Genomic DNA, 18,266 nt, shown 5'->3' with positions numbered 1-18,266 from the left:
TGAAAAACTACAGGAAACGTTTGACCTCTGTAATTGCAAACAAAGGCTACTGTACCAAATATTAACATTGACTTTCTCAGGTGTTCAAATACTTATTTGCAGCTGTATCACACAAATAAATAGTTAAAAAATCATACATTGTGATTTCTGGATTTTTTTTTTAGATTATGTCTCTCACAGTGGACATGCACCTACGATGACAATTTCAGACCCCTCCATGATTTCTAAGTGGGAGAACTTGCAAAATAGCAGGGTGTTCAAATACTTATTTTCCTCACTGTATATACTAATTAACTATACTAATTTAGTACATAATATATTCTTTATAATATTGATAGTAAAAGTATTAATGTACAGGGTGAAAGGAAGGAAATAAAGAACTAATACTAAAAATACTAAAAATAATAATTATAAGTATTAAGAAGGGATATCAAATGCCCAGATGGCACTGCTGGCATAGTGTGTGTGTGTGTGTGTGTGTGTGTGTGTGTGTGTGTGTGTGTGTGTGTGTGAGTGTGAGTGAGAGTGAGTGTGTTTGTCCATGCATATGTGCGCACCTCTCATGGTGGGTGGTGTGTACACACTGGTCTTCCTCTGGGCCGGAGACAGTTGAGTCTGGCGTATTCAGTGGAAAAGTGGAAAAACACAGCGTGAGACGGAAGTAGGATCACTTTACATTCACACTCTATTTCAGGAGGAGCGATCGACACAAAAATGCCCATCGAGGTCATGTTTCAGCAGAGAATTCTGGGTACACGTAATAAGAGGCATCCACTGAACATGTCACATCACGGGTGTGTGAGTGAATGTAAATGAATGTGTGTGTGTGTGTGTGTGTGTGTGTGTGTGTGTGTGTGTGTGTGTGTGTGTGTGTGTTTGTGTGTGTGTGTGTGTGTGTGTGTGTGTGTGTGTGTGTGTGTGTCCGAGAGTGTGTGTGTATGTGTGAGAGTGTGAGTGTGTCTGAGGGGACAGTGGATCAAAGTGGGGCTTTTAAAGGTTAAGTGGAGTCAGCTAAGAGGGAGATAAACTTCTCTTTTAGCACATTAACACATACAAAGGTCCTTACCTCTGACTGACTACTTGCAGACTGCTTATCATCTGGAAAGAGAAAAGGAATGAGAGCGAGAGAGAGAGAAATAATGAAAGAGAAAAAGAGTTACAGGGAAACAAAGCAGGACAAATAAATAGGAAAAAACACAGTGGGGTCAGAAGGAAACAGAGAAAGAATTAGAAGAGGAAAAGAAAGAGAAAGAGAAGAGGAAAAGAAAGAGAGAGAGGTTAGTGAAACAGAGACATGGATACACTGAGAAAGAAATTAAGAAACAGAGATAGAGAGAATAAAAGAGAAAATTCTGGAAGTAATGCACTCTGTCAGTAGGTTTATCATATTCTGATATAAAACTAAAAGGAAAAAGAACTAAATCTGTTATACAGGAACTGCTGATAATGTATTGTGGAGTGCAGCCAGGCTGATATGATGTCTCTTGCTGACGCATGGTCCCTAACTTCAGCTTTGCAATATTAAGTTAGTTGGCTGGGGGGAGGAAGGGAGGAAGTGTATAAGGAAAACAAGGCTTATCTGGGCAGGAGCACAGAAGGTCAGTATTGTGAAAGGAGGGAAGGGATGTGGAAAGCAGGAAGTGCCAAAGGAAGGTTGGAAGTGTGAAGGTAAGTGCAGAAGGAAGGAAGGAAGGAAGGAAGGAAGGAAGGAAGGAAGGAAGGAAGGAAGGAAGGAAGGAAGGAAGGAAGTAAGGAAGGAAGGAGGGAAGGAAGGAAGGAAGGAAGGGGGGAAGGAAGAAAGGAAGGAAGGAAGGAAGGAAGGAAGGAAGGAAGGAAGGAAGGAAGGAAGGAAGGAATTAAGGAAGGGTGTAATGTGCAGGTAAGTGCAGAAGGAAGGAAGGAAGGAAGGAAGGAAGGAAGGAAGGAAGGAAGGAAGGAAGGGTGAGAGTGTGAAGGTAAGTGCAGAAGGAAGGAAGGAAGGAAGGAAGGAAGGAAGGAAGGAAGGAAGGAAGGAAGGAAGGGTGAGAGTGTGAAGGTAAGTGCAGAAGGGAAGGAAGGAAGGAAGGAAGGAAGGAAGGAAGGAAGGAAGGAAGGAAGGAAGGAAGGGTGTAAGTGTGCAGGTAAGTGCAGAAGGAAGGAAGGAAGGAAGGGTGTAAGTGTGCAGGTAAGTGCAGAAGGAAGGACGGAAGGAAGGAAGGAAGGAAGGAAGGAAGGAAGGAAGGAAGGAAGGAAGGAAGGAAGGAAGGAAGGGTGGAAGTGTGCAGGTAAGTGCAGAAGGAAGGAAGGAAGGAAGGAAGGAAGGAAGGAAGGAAGGAAGGAAGGAAGGAAGGAAGGAAATGCTGATGAAATAAAGGGAGGATATTTAAAAAGAAGTGCAAAAGGAAGAAAATAAGGAAGGAAGGAAAGAAGTAAGGACAGACATGCAAAATGCCTAAAATGTGCATAAAATGAGACCAGACGTTTGCCTTCCAAATTGATGGGAAAGTTGGTTCATTTACATAAGCCTGACACCCTATAAATCTCACTTGTCTCTGTGCAAGGGGTTTAGGAAACTGAGGGGAACTGCAAATACATTTGGTAATTTAGACATGATATTTAGACAAGTAGAGGCTGAAACTATTACTGATAGCTATTTTAGGCTACAACCACATTTTCCCAAATACAATAAAAAAATATATAGTATTTTTCTGTTAACGTTTTGTCCTTCTATCCACACAGCCACAGCATTTATATCACCAAAGTGAATACATTTAAAAAAATAATTTTTCTCTTTGACAAATTCGAAAACCAGAATGAAATTTTAAAGTCATGTGACCCATTCAACAAAAAAAAACGAGATGGCAGACAATGTTGTGTGGCAGTTGCTATGTCAGATTTGCAGTTTATTAGCATTGTTCAAACGTAATCTTCAATTATAAGCATTAAATTACAAGTTTCCTCAAAGTGTACCAAACATTCACTCGCACCAGCAACAATCCAAAGTGATGAAAGGTGAATGAACAGAAAGTAAATGAGGCACAGCAAAGCTTACTTTTTCCATGTATGTAAGCGTTTTCAGACTTTTTAGAATGGAGGACGAGCACATTTTTTTTTTATGTTTGAAAACACATGACCAAAGGTCCCCAACCACCATGTCACAATCCAGTACCAGGTCATGAAAGAGAGTCTATTGAGTGGCAAGAACATTCATATTTTCAGAGCTGGAACATGGTATACAAAAAGATTCTTGGTGTAGACCAAGGAGCACTACCAGTTACCCCACTGTTTTTGACTTTTTCTGACAAACTTTCCAACATTAGTTGATAATCTTATTTTGAACAAATCACATCACCCATACAAAGCACAATCTTTTATTAAGCCCCAGGCATTTATTTATGTTGGATGGCATTTAACAGTCCATATTCTGTTTGTGTCACGGTTCAGTTATTCAACACACATACAATTTTGTTATCATGGACATAATATCACTACTACCCTTGTGCTTTATCTGAGCCTTGAAAGGTAATATGTGACAGGACAAGGGCAAATTATTTCCTTCCTTGATTCAGGAAACTTGTATCTCTATTTTTATATAAATGGCATGAAAAGAACACAACTGTCATGCTGACATTTACAAATGTTATAGTTAATAACTGTCTATTCTCTAATGTGTTATGTGTTATTTACTTTTTTGGATTTCAGTCAGTTTAGCCATATACTACAACTACAAAATAACCCTAAAGATATGCTTGCTAGCTAGCATACAGTGTGTAAATATGCATGTACCCAATCTGCCTCAGACTATCTCTGCATAAATTGACCCAATCTGCCTCAAACTACCTCTGCAAAATTTAACTTAATCTGCCTCAGACTACCTCGAATAATTCGACCCAAACTGCCATGGACTATCTCTGCATAATTTGACCCAATCTGCCTCAGACTACATCTGTATAATTTGACCCAATCTGCTTCAGACTACCTCTTCATAATTTTACTCAATCTGCCTCAGACTACCTCTGTATAATTTTACCCAATCTGCCACAGACTACCTCTTCATAATTTTACCCAATCTGCCTCAGACTACCTCTTCATAATTTTAACCAATCTGCCTCAGACTACCTCTGCATATTTTGCACACACATCCCTTTACAATGGGAATACCAACATGGACCCAATCTACCTCTGCAGGACTTTGCACATACCTTGCTATGATGTTCCATGCTCACTGCAAATACACTACACACTTTATACACACACATTTCTATTTGTTGTATTTGTGTTATTATAACTTTGTGCAGTTGCAATTTTTGTCTTTGCGTGTTCTCTGTATGTCCTGAATTTATGTCATAGACTGCTTAGTGAGAATGTCCTTGTATAGTTTAACAGAATGTCTCCCTCACATATAACAGTAAACCTTTGAATCTTGAATCTAAATTACTTAACAAGTTGGAAATCAGAACCTGGAATTAACTGCCCATTTTCAACTGGCTCTCCTTAAAACTGTAAAGTTCTAAAAGTTGTCTATTAAAAGCAACAATCTAACAAGCCAAGAGTTATATGAGTAATACATGCATTTACCATGTATGTTTACTTCCGCAAAACAGTAAACTGTCTAATAGTGTAAATTTAATAAGTGAGTTTGCTCCTATATCGATTGAGCTAATGTCTGCTGGGTTTATTGTGGGTGATGTTAACAAGCATGCTGGGAAGATGTTCTACATACATTTGTGCTCATTCAGTCACAAGAGTGTTACTCAAGTCAGGTATGGATTTACAGTAGGTGAGGTGAGGAGGCCTGGGGTGCAGCATTCAGCATTTCAATTCATCCCAAAGGTGTTCAGTAAGGTTGAGATCAGATCTCTATATGACCACTCAAGATCTTTCACTCCATCGCATGTAAACCATATCTTCATAGAACAAATTTTATGCACAGGGGAATTGTAATGCTGGAATAGTTTCGGGTCATCAAGTGAAGAAAAAATATAATGCTACCACAACTAAAGAAATCCTCCAACAAAGACTTTGTCCATATAGTGGATTTGAAATTATGATGTTCATAGTTTGAGGGACAAGCTGACTTATTCTGTCTGCTACACTTAAAGCTTACTACAAGCCAATAAATAATATTAATCATATAGAAATTGTTTTATAGTTTGTAAATGTCTCCAGATAGAGAGCTCTCTCCTCAAGTCTTACCTGTGTGGAAAACAAGTGCCAATTATTAATAATACCATTTAAATATTTAATACATTTATTGTGTCACTTATAAGTATTTAAATTTGCCTTAAATGGAGCTGCACATCTGTTTAATATGCTTTAAATCAAAAGAAAATGCAGTACATGTGTTATATACTGCAGTTATCACACTAGACAAACTATCACACAGTTGTGTTTGGAGACAGAATTACACATAACTCAGACAAACGGTTGTATTGAATAGTGTTATTAGTATTGATTTCTTATTTCATGCGCATAACTGTGTGTGTTTGTGAAACTATGTGTGTGTTTGTGAACTGTAACTGATCTGCAGCATTGTTTTGTGAATAATCCTAGATTAAATCAATGAAATGGGGAAAGCAAAACATTGGGTTTTTTGAGACTATGTTATATATCAACAATGTATTTTGAGTGGGACCACGGTATAGATATAGACAATATGGATATAGTTATAGATTTGTAAAGATTTTCATGCCACAATTTTATAATGATAATTTACAGTATGTCCAATCATTTCAGTGCAATAATGACTTTTTTCTGTCATCTGTTTCACTGCTGCACATTTTCATACAGTATATAGGAAATGTATTGATTGTAAAGCACTTTTATTTTACTTTATTTCAACTAAATTGTACTGTGAGCAACTGCAACATACTTTCCTGTGAATGCAATAAAGTATTCTGATGTGGGAAATAAATGTTCAGTGTTTTGTGAATTTATTTATAAAGCTGAAAAAGTCTCTTTATTTCTGCCAGAGCTCGTTTAGGCTGTATAAGCCTGATTTTTTTTTACCATTTATTTATTTTTTATTATTATTTTTTTTTATTTGGCTATTTATCATGCAAATTATTGTATTTATCAAGGAAGTTGGACAGCACTCTTGGTGTTTCCTACTAGTGAATTAAAGAACCATTAAAACATGATTCCTAACAGACTAATGACTACTGGAGGGTGTTTACAAGGCACTTCGTGTTCTGCACTGTGTTCAGCTCATGTTTTGGGTTGACTGTGCACAAAAGATTATTGTTGTGTGGATGTGAAGTGTATCTGCACGGCTGGTTGGCGTCATAAGGAGTTGCTCTAGCCAGGAAAAATGGCTTCAGCATTCCCGCTCCCTAAAGACATGCACTACACACATTCACTGTTTATAGCTCCCATCCACTCACTGACTCACTTATAGACCTTCGCTCGCTTACTGTGTGAGCCACACAACTGCTTTTTATAGACACTTTTTACTCACTCACTTGCTTGCTCACTCGCTTACCAACTTCCTCACACACTCCACTACCAATCTGTGGTCAAAATGCCTTCGTTTTAGATAAACTCTTCTTTATTGTAACTAAAAACAAGGAATGGCATAAGCAAAGCCTAATAGCACAATCATTTTCAATCTGTTTGACTTTATTTGGCTTTGGACACTCACACACTACACACACAGGAGGAAATCATTACACACAGGATGTTATTATGTAAGAGACTGCAGGAGTGTATTCCAACCTGCACCACCACCACCATACAACAACTTCTCTGCTCTAATGAAGAAAGCTGTGCCAAAACGATCTGAGAGGCAGTGAAGGGCATGACGCAAGTGTACAGCCTCATCAGAAAGGTTCCTTTATAAGGCACCAGCGGCACGTTTTTAAGGACGCACAGAAATGCCAGCTACACAAAGAAGCGCCTGTAGTCTGAATGCTGCACTGTGCATCCTCGCTCCCACTTACGTCCCTTACCATTACATGCCACAAAACCGAGTACCTACACACTCCGCACGAACCACATTACTACACAGGATATCAGAAAGAAACAAAACAGACTTTTTTATTGGGACAAAGGAGGATGCCTCTGGTAAATCGGTTGCAGGATAATCAAATCGATCGATTTGTCTGTGCTGACCAGTTGGGAAATTGGGTGAGGAAAATAACAGGAAATAAAAACTACTAAATTAAGGGAGACAGAAGAATGCAAAATCCCTGTTTTCAATTGCTGCCTCTCGACCAGCGGATTTCGAGTAAAGATTTCGAGTAAAGTCAAATAGCTTTATTATCTTTTCAACCATATACAGTTAATAGAATGGAAATCCTTAGAGGCCATGCATTATACACTTTTTTATTTATTGTTTTCTTGTGATCACCACTTAATTTTCTCATGATCTCAACATAACAAACATTTCCTCATGATTTTTCTGTGTATTCAGCATAACAGCATGTTCTAGATGCAGCTTCAACGCAGCATCATCGCATTTGTTTTTAAACTCTCAAACAGAAATAACTCTCTATCTGTCACTGATTGACAACTTACTCATACTACATTCTGACACTTATAAAGGAGGCTGTCACTGACAATGTTATGTTAAAATCATGACAAAAATTGGTGATCAGGAGAAAACAACTTATGTCGAGAAAATTATTCTGTGATCACGTGACAACAAGAAAGAAAAAATATGATTCATAATCATATCCCTCTGAAAACCTCTGTATAATACAGTATACAGAAGCAAAACAATGTTCCTCCAGGACCAAGGTGCCACCAAAGACAAGAGTTACACAAGACAACTCATTAATAAAGCATAAGCAGACCTACACACAAGACTACAAAATAACACAATACAGTAAAACCTGAACAACACAAAAACATTTAAGCTCTAAATGAACCATTCCATGGAATAGTCTGAAATAAACCAGACAGACCGACGCAATCAACATCCAAATTACTCCCATTTTCCATGCTTTTCAAAGTTGGCTTATAAAACATAAAACGGGCATCTTTTTTCATCCAAGATATTAATGTTTTTATTAGCAACCGGAAATGTACCCGGCGTACAATCAACACCGACATTAAACTTGACCCTGATTGTCATTCCCCTGGACAATAATAATTTAGCTAACATTAACATAATCAACACACCACTTTAATAGCTGGTGTATTTTAATTATTCAACATTAAAGGGGGGGGTTAGAAAAATGGAAACATATCTGTCAGGTTTAAAAAAAAAAAAAATCAGGGATAGAAAATGTGGACTGAAGAAACAACAAAAATTTAACAAAAACATAAATCTAGGCCAGTGTAATAAGATATTTGAAAGAATGAGAGCATTGATTTGACTATTGATTTGTGTTTGTACAACCAGGGAATAAAGAGAAAAGCAACCAGTAATCATATCAATGTCAGTATTAATGTTTACATTGGGTAAACATTTTTTGGGGGACTTTTTTATTTGACTTTATGATGACACATGATGTAGGCATTGCATAATCAGTAAGAACAACATGATAAACTTTCAACACAATGTTAAAGGACAGAGAACATTAAATCTATACTGCTATACAAGCTGCACATTGACTACTCTAAAATACAGTGTACCCAAGTTTAATTTCTAAAATATTGTCCCTGGTGGTTGCTGAAATGTGAGGGGTGTATCACTTTTGTGAGATACTGTACACTATAAAACAAAAGCGTTAGGACACATGAATTTTCCAGCCATTGGTGGTTCTTCACCAAACTGTTACCACAAAGTTAGAGGCACACAATTGTATTTTGTAATGATAGATTTGGATGCAATTGCATGAAACAAGTAAACTTTACTTGAACTAGGAGACGCAAACCTGTTCTATGACGATGCCCCTGTACACAAAGACAGCTCCAGAAAGATATGTTTTACATGGGTAGGACTAGATGATCTTGATCTCCTGCTATAGAGATCTGACCTCAACCCTACTGAACACCTTTGGGATGAATTGGAAACCTGACTGCACCCCAGGCCTCCTCACCTCACCTACATCATGATCTCTTTTAGTTAGAAACTGATATTAAAAATAAATAAATATTTTTTGTTCCAAACTATTTATCCATTAGGTTTTTAACTTGTGTTTTTAAAGATGGACACTCACTTTTAAAATAAAATCCTTTTATTTTACTGAATTTTAAGGTCTATTTGTTGGGATAGATACAAACTTTTGCACACAGCTGTGAATTGGTAACCTTCGAACTGAACATGTGCTCAGCATTAATGTGTGTGTGTGTGTGTGTGTGTGTGTGTGTGTGTGTGTGTGTGTGTGTGTGTGTTCAGTTGTTTGTCCTTCAGGCATAAAACATTCCTGAGTCTACACACACACACACACACACACACACACACACACACACACACACACACACACACACACACACACACACACACATAAACAGAACACATCAAGCTCTTATCAATGACTCATAGTCCAGAACCAGATCAAGCAACTAGTTACAAATCATACAACTTTTATAAAACTGTGATTTGTAGTACACCATGGATATTTTGAGTGTTAATTGGTTACTCTGAGATCTGCAGGAATAATAATTTTGGTTTCGGATGGGAACATGGTGCATTGCTGTAGTCCAAGTCGAAAAAAATGGGATAGGACATCTTTGTGTTTTGCTTCAACTGGGTCACTCTGCATGGTTCTCCTTGTTCCATATGGTGACGCAACAGGGAGGATGTTTGGGAGATACTGACTCTTCGGTACACTCACACTCGCACATGCACGTGCACACACAGACACAGACACACACACACACACACACACACACACACACACACACACACACACACACACACACACATCTTGCATACTCAGCTCGAATATGAGCCAATTTTTTCATTGAAATATCATAAATGGCTTGGTGGACAGCTGAGCACAGGAAAGTCTCAGCACGCACAGCACAGCACTCCTAAAATCTTTATCATTGTCCAATTTGCTTCAATTCCTCTGAATATTTTATGTCAGAGTGAAGATACACTATTCAAGTCTCACAAGTCTTTCAGTAATCTCAAATGGCAATGTGTTGTTCAAACCAAAATCTTCACAAACATCCCAAAACACAAGCAGACAAAATAATAATACAAAAGTTTAATACAAAACTGTTAAATGTTTATGCATGTCCAGCATACAGGTGGACCAGAGTAAAAGAAAAAAAGCACAAAGAGTCAGGTCACAGCTGGAGCAACATTCCTAATCAACATGCCAGTTCTATGATTCAAATCCACACATTGTCCTAGAAAACAATGTTTTGATGATTTTTTTTTTTTATCTTAGAACACAGACATATAAAAGTTAATGGTTTCTAATGTCTAGAACTTAAGATGGATGACTCTCTGAAATGTTCTCAGCACACAATTGGCAAACAAAAAAATCAGACAGTATTTTCAAACAGCTTGACCACCAGCTTGTCCTTGAAACCTCCACGAGACAAAACAACTCAGAAAACAAACACACTATCTTATTCTCAAGGAGACCGATAAACACAACACAAAATCTCTCAAGGCCTGAACAGTGTACCATAAACCTCATTATTTCTACAGATATGAATGTTTGTGTGTGTGTGTGTGTGTGTGTGTGTGTGTGTGTGTGTGTGTGTGTGTGTGTGTGTGTGTGTGTGTGTGTGTGTGTGTGTGTGTAGGATTTTCGTAACATTTTATATTCTATCAAACATAATGAAATCCATATGAACAAAAAGATCAGGCGAAAATTTATCTTGAGTTCTGGGAACAGCAGAATTTACACACAATGTTTCCAATCTCACCTGATATTCTTAATTTGTTGAAGAATCGGGTGTTTGAACAAGAACATTCCAGGCAAACAAGGTCATACCTGCCTCGTTTGGCTGTCAATACAGCTTTTCCGAATCAACAGTGAGGTAATGGCTATTATTTTTTATTTCCACAAACCCATCTAGAGCTCATGTAAAGCTTTATAAGCACATCATGTGCTTATGAAATGAATGAATGTCCCAGAAGTGGCCCTGAGAGCCATCATAAGCGAAATATGGCAGTGAGTAATGAAAATTCTAGGTGCCATTATTTTTAACATTGAACATTTTACAAAAAATGGCCTTGAAATGGCTTTTATTTTTATATGTTTGATACTATAGATGACTGTGTAATAGGAAGCTCTTGGAGTTGTGTGCACTTTCTTTTCAACCTTGACCCAAAAAACTCCAGTTTAAACCAGACCCTTTTGTGCACACACTCTAGATAAGTGTTCTCATGTAATGAGAGTGTTTTGCAATGAGAACGTAGCATTACCTGATGCATTGGGGTCATTATAGATGACAAGAGTGGCTGGAGTGGGCCTTCGTTTGCGTATCTGGAGAGCAAAGAGTGAAAAAAGTTGGAGTATATGGTGAGGGGGAAAAAACACAAGGTCAAATGACAGTATGTGAAAATTTATTTGTTAAGGATTTGTGGAGAAGATAATATAGATTGCATTATATATGAGACATACAAAATATTTACAAAAGTATTGGGATACCTAACTTTTTAAGCCACATGTCGTATCTGTTACCACAAAGTTAGAGGCACACAATGTATAGGAATGTCATTGATTGCGGTAACATTAAATTGGAATAAATTATAACTCTGACTGCACCCCAGGCCTCCTCACCTCACCTACATCACTACCTGAAATTACTAACACTGCTGCTGCTGAATGAGCACAAATCTTCACAAGCGCACTCCAAAATCTAGTTGAACATCTTCCCACAAAAGTGGAGGTTATTGTAACAGCAAATTAGGAGTTAACGTGGAATGGGATGTTCAAAATTGTGTCAAGTGTCCACAAACTCCATATAGTAAATACATTTATTACACAATACGTGATTCAGACTGGAACGGGGCCAAGTGAATTTAGTCATTATGCTTCAAATACAATCTCAGTGCTCAATATCTCGAATATAATCAAATTAATCTATTATGAGATTACAATAAATCAAATAGAACATGATTAAGCCTATCTCTGGACATTTTCAATTTAATTTTTTTTTTTCAATTTACACTCAATTTAAGATCCAAATAGTTTTGACAGATAATCTTGTGTATTTCAAACCTGGATTTCGAATTTAAATCTTAAAATCAGTAGGTTCAATAACTTCAGTTTAGTGTATGGATTATTATAATCTTATAATCGTATTTCCTTTAAAGAGCTAACGTTAACCATATATACAATTACAGTATATGTACCTAAAAAACATATATATATTCGACCATGTTTAAGATATGTTCACTAACTACAGTGTCAAAATTCCTGAAGCATACAAAGTGAGTTGTTTTGTAATGTTCTTGTTGTGTCTTTTGTTTATCAATTACTGAATTCGTTTACCTAGTTACAATTTTTCTTTTCTTTTTTTACGTTAATGCTAAAGTCTGGAAAAGCCAGATAACATAGGGGCAATGGTTATGATTTAAATAATAAAGTATGCTAAAAAGGTTATGAAACTATATTAGTTTAATATTTCAACACATTGTTCTTGCTCATTTGTTAAGAACATTTGTTTATGCAATGAATGAATAACAAATGCTTTCTATATAATAAAAACACCAGCACATAAATCCAGCATTGTGTATTTGACAGATCATCGCTCCATTCAATACAATGTACTCTCCTAAACTTGTATTTTGATCAACTCCGTGTTTCATATTTTGCAACTTGAGATGCATTGTTATACTTTCATGAGCCGTCCAAGCACTGACAACTGCGAGCCTTTCCTGAAAGCTGACCCCTTTCATTATAGTTGGTTTCCTTCACCATCTTTATTGTACACTTATAGCTCTATAATCATATAGCCATGTCTCTTTTTCCTCTCCAGAGCGATCAGGATACTCAGAATTAGATCTGACGCTGCCTCTTCTAATGGATCTCTAACTCAGCACAAGCCAGGTTTCTGCTGATTGGTCCAAGTGGCTTCATCTTTGTAAAATTGGCTTAGCGTATCAGTTTTACCATCATCATTCCTTTTTTTTTTCTTTTTTTTTTTTTTTACAGGAGAGATTTTCAGGAATTGCAGAAACCAAAAACCCATGGACATTATTTTACACTTAATGTTTTCTTTAACTACATAAAGCCTACATGATGATTATATTATTATTGTTGTTATTATAAGTAGTAGTATTGCTTCTCTATTAAAACAAAAAGTAATTAATAAATTCATCTGGTTAATATCTAAACTAATTTTGCATCAATATAAGATCTGAGATCACCATGTGTTAGTAAAAATACTCTACGGGTCTTGGTGTCTACTTACATGTTCCGCTGCCTGAGGGTCCAAATGGCTCTGAAACAGCGGGACGGCAAACTGGATCTTCTTAGGACTGTTGGGCTCCATGGTGTTCGAGAGTCAAGGGAGGGATGAAAAGCAGAAAGCTTAGTGTGAGAGTAAAAGAAAGAGAGCAGAAAAAGGACAAAGAGCAGCTGTGTGGTCAGGCATACAGCCGCTCCACTCTTCACTGGCCCCCTCCTTATGAGAGCCGGTGATTAGTCTCCCTTCTGGACTGCCCGCCTTCTCCTGTTCCACCATGCAGCCAGAGAGAGAGAAATAGAGAGAGCGAGCAAGTGAGTGAAAGAGAGAGCGCAAGAGAGAGAGAGAGAGAGAGAGAGAGAGAGAGAGAGAGAGAGAGAGAGAGTGAGCAACAGGGATGTTGAGAGTGAGACAGAGAAGTAAATAGAGAGCAATAGAAAGATGGATTTGGAGTGTTGGGTTGTTTCCTTCACTTTCCATAAACACTGAATCATTAAAATTTTTAAAACGCTAAGCATCCAAGACTCCCTCGTTATCTTCTGCCCTCTGGCCTCTCTGTCAGAGTGTGTGGTGTGTATGTGTGTGCATGTGTGTGGCCTCAGATGGCCGAGGTTTATCCTCCACCCTCACAAACATTAGCAGGACTGAGAGCAGGGCAATATAACCTCCCGGCGGGACATGCTGATGCGCTCTACATTATTGATGATTCAAGTTCAGGAAGCTGTTCTTTTTAGCAGAATTCGCTGCTCGGACAAAGCGAGGAAGCTCATGCAGCCGCAAAGATGCAAGCTCAATCACACTGTCTCATCATTTTGAGGTTTTTTAATTATTCAGATTTTCAGCCGTGGTGAAGTTGATTTAGTGTTGCTGTATGAGAGAGCACCATTATATTTAGGTCGAATTTCTGTTCAGATAGATCATGGCAAATTACATTTTGGGTTATGAACATGGCTGGGGTTTATTTCCACCCAGTTAAAAGTACAGCATATAGAATTGCAAAGTGGTAAGTAAATAAAAAACTTAAAAAATAATAATAACTTGAATATGAATAACTTGAATGTGAATAACATGAATATTCAAAAATGAATTATATATTTAAAGTAAAAAAAAAGCACACATAAAGGCAAATCATTGATTTGTTTATTCACTGTTCGTTGCCTATGCAGGAACATTAGACTTAAAGCAGAAATACGCCCTGGATAGCACTCCAGTTCTCACACAGTGCGCAATGCATTAGTGTTACATAGTCATCACTCTAGCTGGGGTGTTTTTGTGCAGTGGGAGAAAATTGGACAACCCAAAGGAAACACAGTTGAGACAGCAAACCAAGCTCAGAAATGAGCCCAAGACCTTGGAGCAACAGTGCTTCTTGCTGGTTCAGTGTGCTGCTTTCAAATTATACAAGACAAAAATGGAGGACAATGTAAGACTTAGCAAATTAATGGGGCACTTGGCTAAGCTGCAGGACAGTTTGAACCTAAGTTAATGATCCAATGTTTGTAACAGCTGCTACTGGGGTGGAATGGGGTGCCATTACTTTCTCCTCTAGCTCAAGCTAAATCCAAGACAAGCTAATAAGACTTCAGTTTGATTTTTTTCGGAATTACAGTGGCTGTTGATATTAGCATGTTTTTCTGTCACAAAAGATACATTTGGAGCAGCTGGGAATTGGCTATTCCAATCAGAAGAAATTTACAACAAATAAAAAACACTTAGGAAACTATTCCCAACCAATTTATGGCACATGTCCAGTTCTCAACTCAATCCAGTTTCACTAAAAGACCCTCAGCCTAACCTAGGACCTATTCCAAGTGAGCCATTTACTTTGGCTACTGGCCATCTGCCACTTCATCGATCCCAGTGCCTGATGATTTGCCTGCGGTCCAAAACACAGCTGTGCATAGGCAAAAAAAACAACAACACTACTTCAATTTTACTAAAACGTCCATCCAAATAAATTCTAAACATGTACAGGTTTCAATCATTAAGTTGTACAGCGAGCAGGGTTTACACAGACTAACCACATTGCATTGACTTAACACTTCAACAAAGGTAAAATGTCGAGCTGGTGACAGCAAGCCCAGACTTTGATATGGTCAAAAGTCAATATTTATTTAATAATTGTACTGCAAATAATAACTGAGAAGTGATTTTAGTCAAGGATGCAGTCACTTAGGTTTACCATACTGTTCGAAATTAATTACTGACAACAAATGTCGAAGGACATTTCCATAGCATGCATATAATTTCCCCTAATTAGATATTTTATTTGGTAATTTTAGTAAGTTGCACCCATAAATACATTACAAGCATATAGTAGTTTTGAATGTGAGATCTGCTGTGGTTGGTTTACAAATTTAACACATAAAATGTTATGTAATGATAATGTTACATAATGCTATATATTATACAGTGTCTCTGGATTATTTTTTTTATCCGATTGCCCAGAATTGGGCAGATTATTGATTAATGATCTCAGTTATGACAGTATTTTCCCCACATAAGTCAAATTTCAGGTTTGTATTAATGCACTCATTTCAATGTATTTTTCCTAAAGCAACAAACTTACTGTACCACTGGTGAGCCGTTTATTTCCCACCTAGACCGTCAGTGGTGTCCTACTAGAATCAATCCACTTCTTAATAGCATCATTTTGATATCCCGGCTATAAAAACCAGCAATTTTATTTAGAAATGTAGTATAACAGAGCACAGCACCACAGACAGGAATCTCACACAGTGAGAATGAATGTTATTAGTAAAGCAAGAAACTTAACGAACACAACTGAGTCTCACTAAGGAGGATCATAGGGTGACGTAAAATAGTGGAGAAAGGTGCACACAGATGGACTATGTTCTATGTAGGAGATGCAACCTGAAGGAGATTGTAGATTGTAAGGTGTTGGCAGGGGACAGTGTAGCTAGACAGCATCGGATGGTGGTCTGTAAGATGGCTATGGATTTGTAGCGATTGGCCAGGCAGAGGGACAGAGCTGGGAAGGATGTGCTGCAAATTAAAACAATAATGTATGGAGATGATGGAAATGTGTTGACTATTGAGGAGAGTGTGTTGAGAAGATGGAGAGAGTATTTTGAGCAGCTGATGAACGAGGAAAATGAGAGAGAGTGAAGGTTGGATGATGTGGAGGTGGTGAAGCAGGTGGATAGGATTAGTAAGGGGGAAGTGAGAGCAGTGATTAAGAGGATGAAGATTGGAAAGTCAGTGGGACCAGATGACATACCAGTAGAAGCATGGAGATGTTTAGGAGAGATGGCAGTGGAGTTTTTAAGCAGATTGTTCAAGAAGATTCTGAAAGGTGAGAAGATGCCTGAGGAATGGAGAAGGAGTGTGCTCGTACCGTTCTTTAAAAATAAGGGAGATGTGCAGACCTGTAGTAACTACAGGGGAATAAAGTTGATCAGTCACACCATGAAGTTATGGGAAAGAGTAGTGGAAGCCAGGCTGAGAGAAGAGGTGACCATCTGTGAGCAACAGTATGGTTTCATGATGAGGGACATGTTCTGCACCACCCTTAAATATACACCAGACGAGGGAAGTCTGGTGTATATTTGAGGGTGGTGCAGAACATGTATGAGGATAGTGTGACAGCAGTGAAGTGAGCAGTAGAAACGACAGACTGGTTTAAGGTGGAGGTTGGACTGCATCAAGATTCGGCTCTGAGCCCTTTCCTTTTTGCAGTGGTGATGTACAGGCTCACAGACGAGGTCAGACCGGAGTCTCTATGGACTTTGATGTTTGCGGATTATATCGTGATTTGTGCTGAGAGTAGGGAGCAAGTGGAGAAGAGCCTGGAGGTACTCGGTGGGGAGAATTGAGATTTTCATTAGAGTAACGAGAATGGACAGGATTAAAAGTGAGATTATTAGAGGGACAGCGCATGTAGGACGCGTTGGAGACAAGGTGCGAGAGGCACAACTGAGATGGGTTGAATATGTGCAGAGGAGGGACTGGGGTTATATCTGTTGAAGAATGGAACCACCAGGAAGGAGGACGAGAGGAAGACCAAGGAAGAGGTTTATGGATGTGGTGAGAAAAGACATGCAGGTAGTTGGTTTAAAAGAGGCAGATGTAGAGGACAGGATGGATACGGATGAGCCACTGTGGCGACCCCTAATGGGAGCAGCGAAAAGGAGAGGAAAAAGTAGAAACTTTTTTTTGTGTCTATCATTTTTCTTTTCATTTTATTGCTATTTTTTTGCTGCTGAATCAAATTTGATATAAAATATCTACTGACAATTTTTAAGCCAATTAATCATCATCGTCGTGGTACATCTAATAACTTGTGTTTAGGAATGCTTCACAACACACACAGAACACACCACACAAACCCACTCTAGAACACACGGTATTCACAAGGAACACAGATTTTGATCTAGCCACACAAAAGAAACCTGCCATAATTTGTTAAAGGTAGCACATGACTCAATCGTGGAGTCAAGCAGCCCTGTCATCCTCCATCAATAAACATGTGAAAATATGGTACATTCAGACAATTATGTCCTTGTGTGTGCTAAATGAGGTAAGAGAGAGAGTGTGTGTAGAGGGGATGAAGGTGAACTTAATGCACTCTGAAGGGACTGGGTGACCACATTGAGGAGAAAATGCTGATTTAGCACTCTCCTGGTAAACATTGTAATTTTCCTCATCTAACCATCATACGACAGAAGAACACCGGACTACATTTACACTACTCACAGACAAAAGTGTTGCTGATAACCACAGGCTAATCCAGTGTATTTGATTGCACAAAATCATGTTGTTTATATCAAATACTGCAACTGAAACAGCCCCTATTTTGGCAAGCTTGTATCACTTCATGTCCGGAAGCCTTACACAAAAGGCCAACATTACATCCCAGAGGCACTTATTTATTTACCCACAATCCCACAAACAGGTCTAACAATGACTGCTCGTGCTTAAGGAGCCATGTTTCCATGGAAATGGCTGGCTGTATTGGGTTTCAATGGCGTGGAATTATTTTTAGATGTGAAGTCGTGTGTATT

At 38.2% G+C, this 18,266-nt stretch overlaps 1 protein-coding gene across 3 annotated transcripts in view; it reads right to left on the bottom strand.

Annotated features, from left to right (window-relative positions):
- Positions 1-13,512, bottom strand: part of ppp1r1c (protein phosphatase 1, regulatory (inhibitor) subunit 1C) — a 30,595-nt gene extending 17,083 nt beyond the window's left edge. Inside the window, exons 1-4 of one of the 3 annotated variants that reach the window (XM_083537195.1) lie at positions 13,249-13,512; positions 11,255-11,315; positions 1,067-1,098; positions 558-615 (exon numbers count right to left, since the gene is read on the bottom strand). In XM_083537195.1, the coding sequence (XP_083393321.1) occupies positions 558-615; positions 1,067-1,098; positions 11,255-11,315; positions 13,249-13,329 (232 nt within the window). In that variant the 5' untranslated portion in view covers positions 13,330-13,512. The remainder of the gene's footprint in view (positions 1-557; positions 616-1,066; positions 1,099-11,254; positions 11,316-13,248) is intronic. The other 2 variants (XM_083537197.1, XM_083537196.1) reach the window with 2 other exon arrangements.
- Between the last annotated feature and the right edge of the window lie 4,754 nt (positions 13,513-18,266).

This window comes from Silurus aristotelis (genome assembly GCF_946808225.1).
Source record: "Silurus aristotelis genome assembly, chromosome: 3".
Taxonomy (NCBI): domain Eukaryota; kingdom Metazoa; phylum Chordata; class Actinopteri; order Siluriformes; family Siluridae; genus Silurus; species Silurus aristotelis.
Note: the sequence above shows the minus strand (reverse complement) of the source record. Positions and strands in the feature narration are given on the sequence as shown.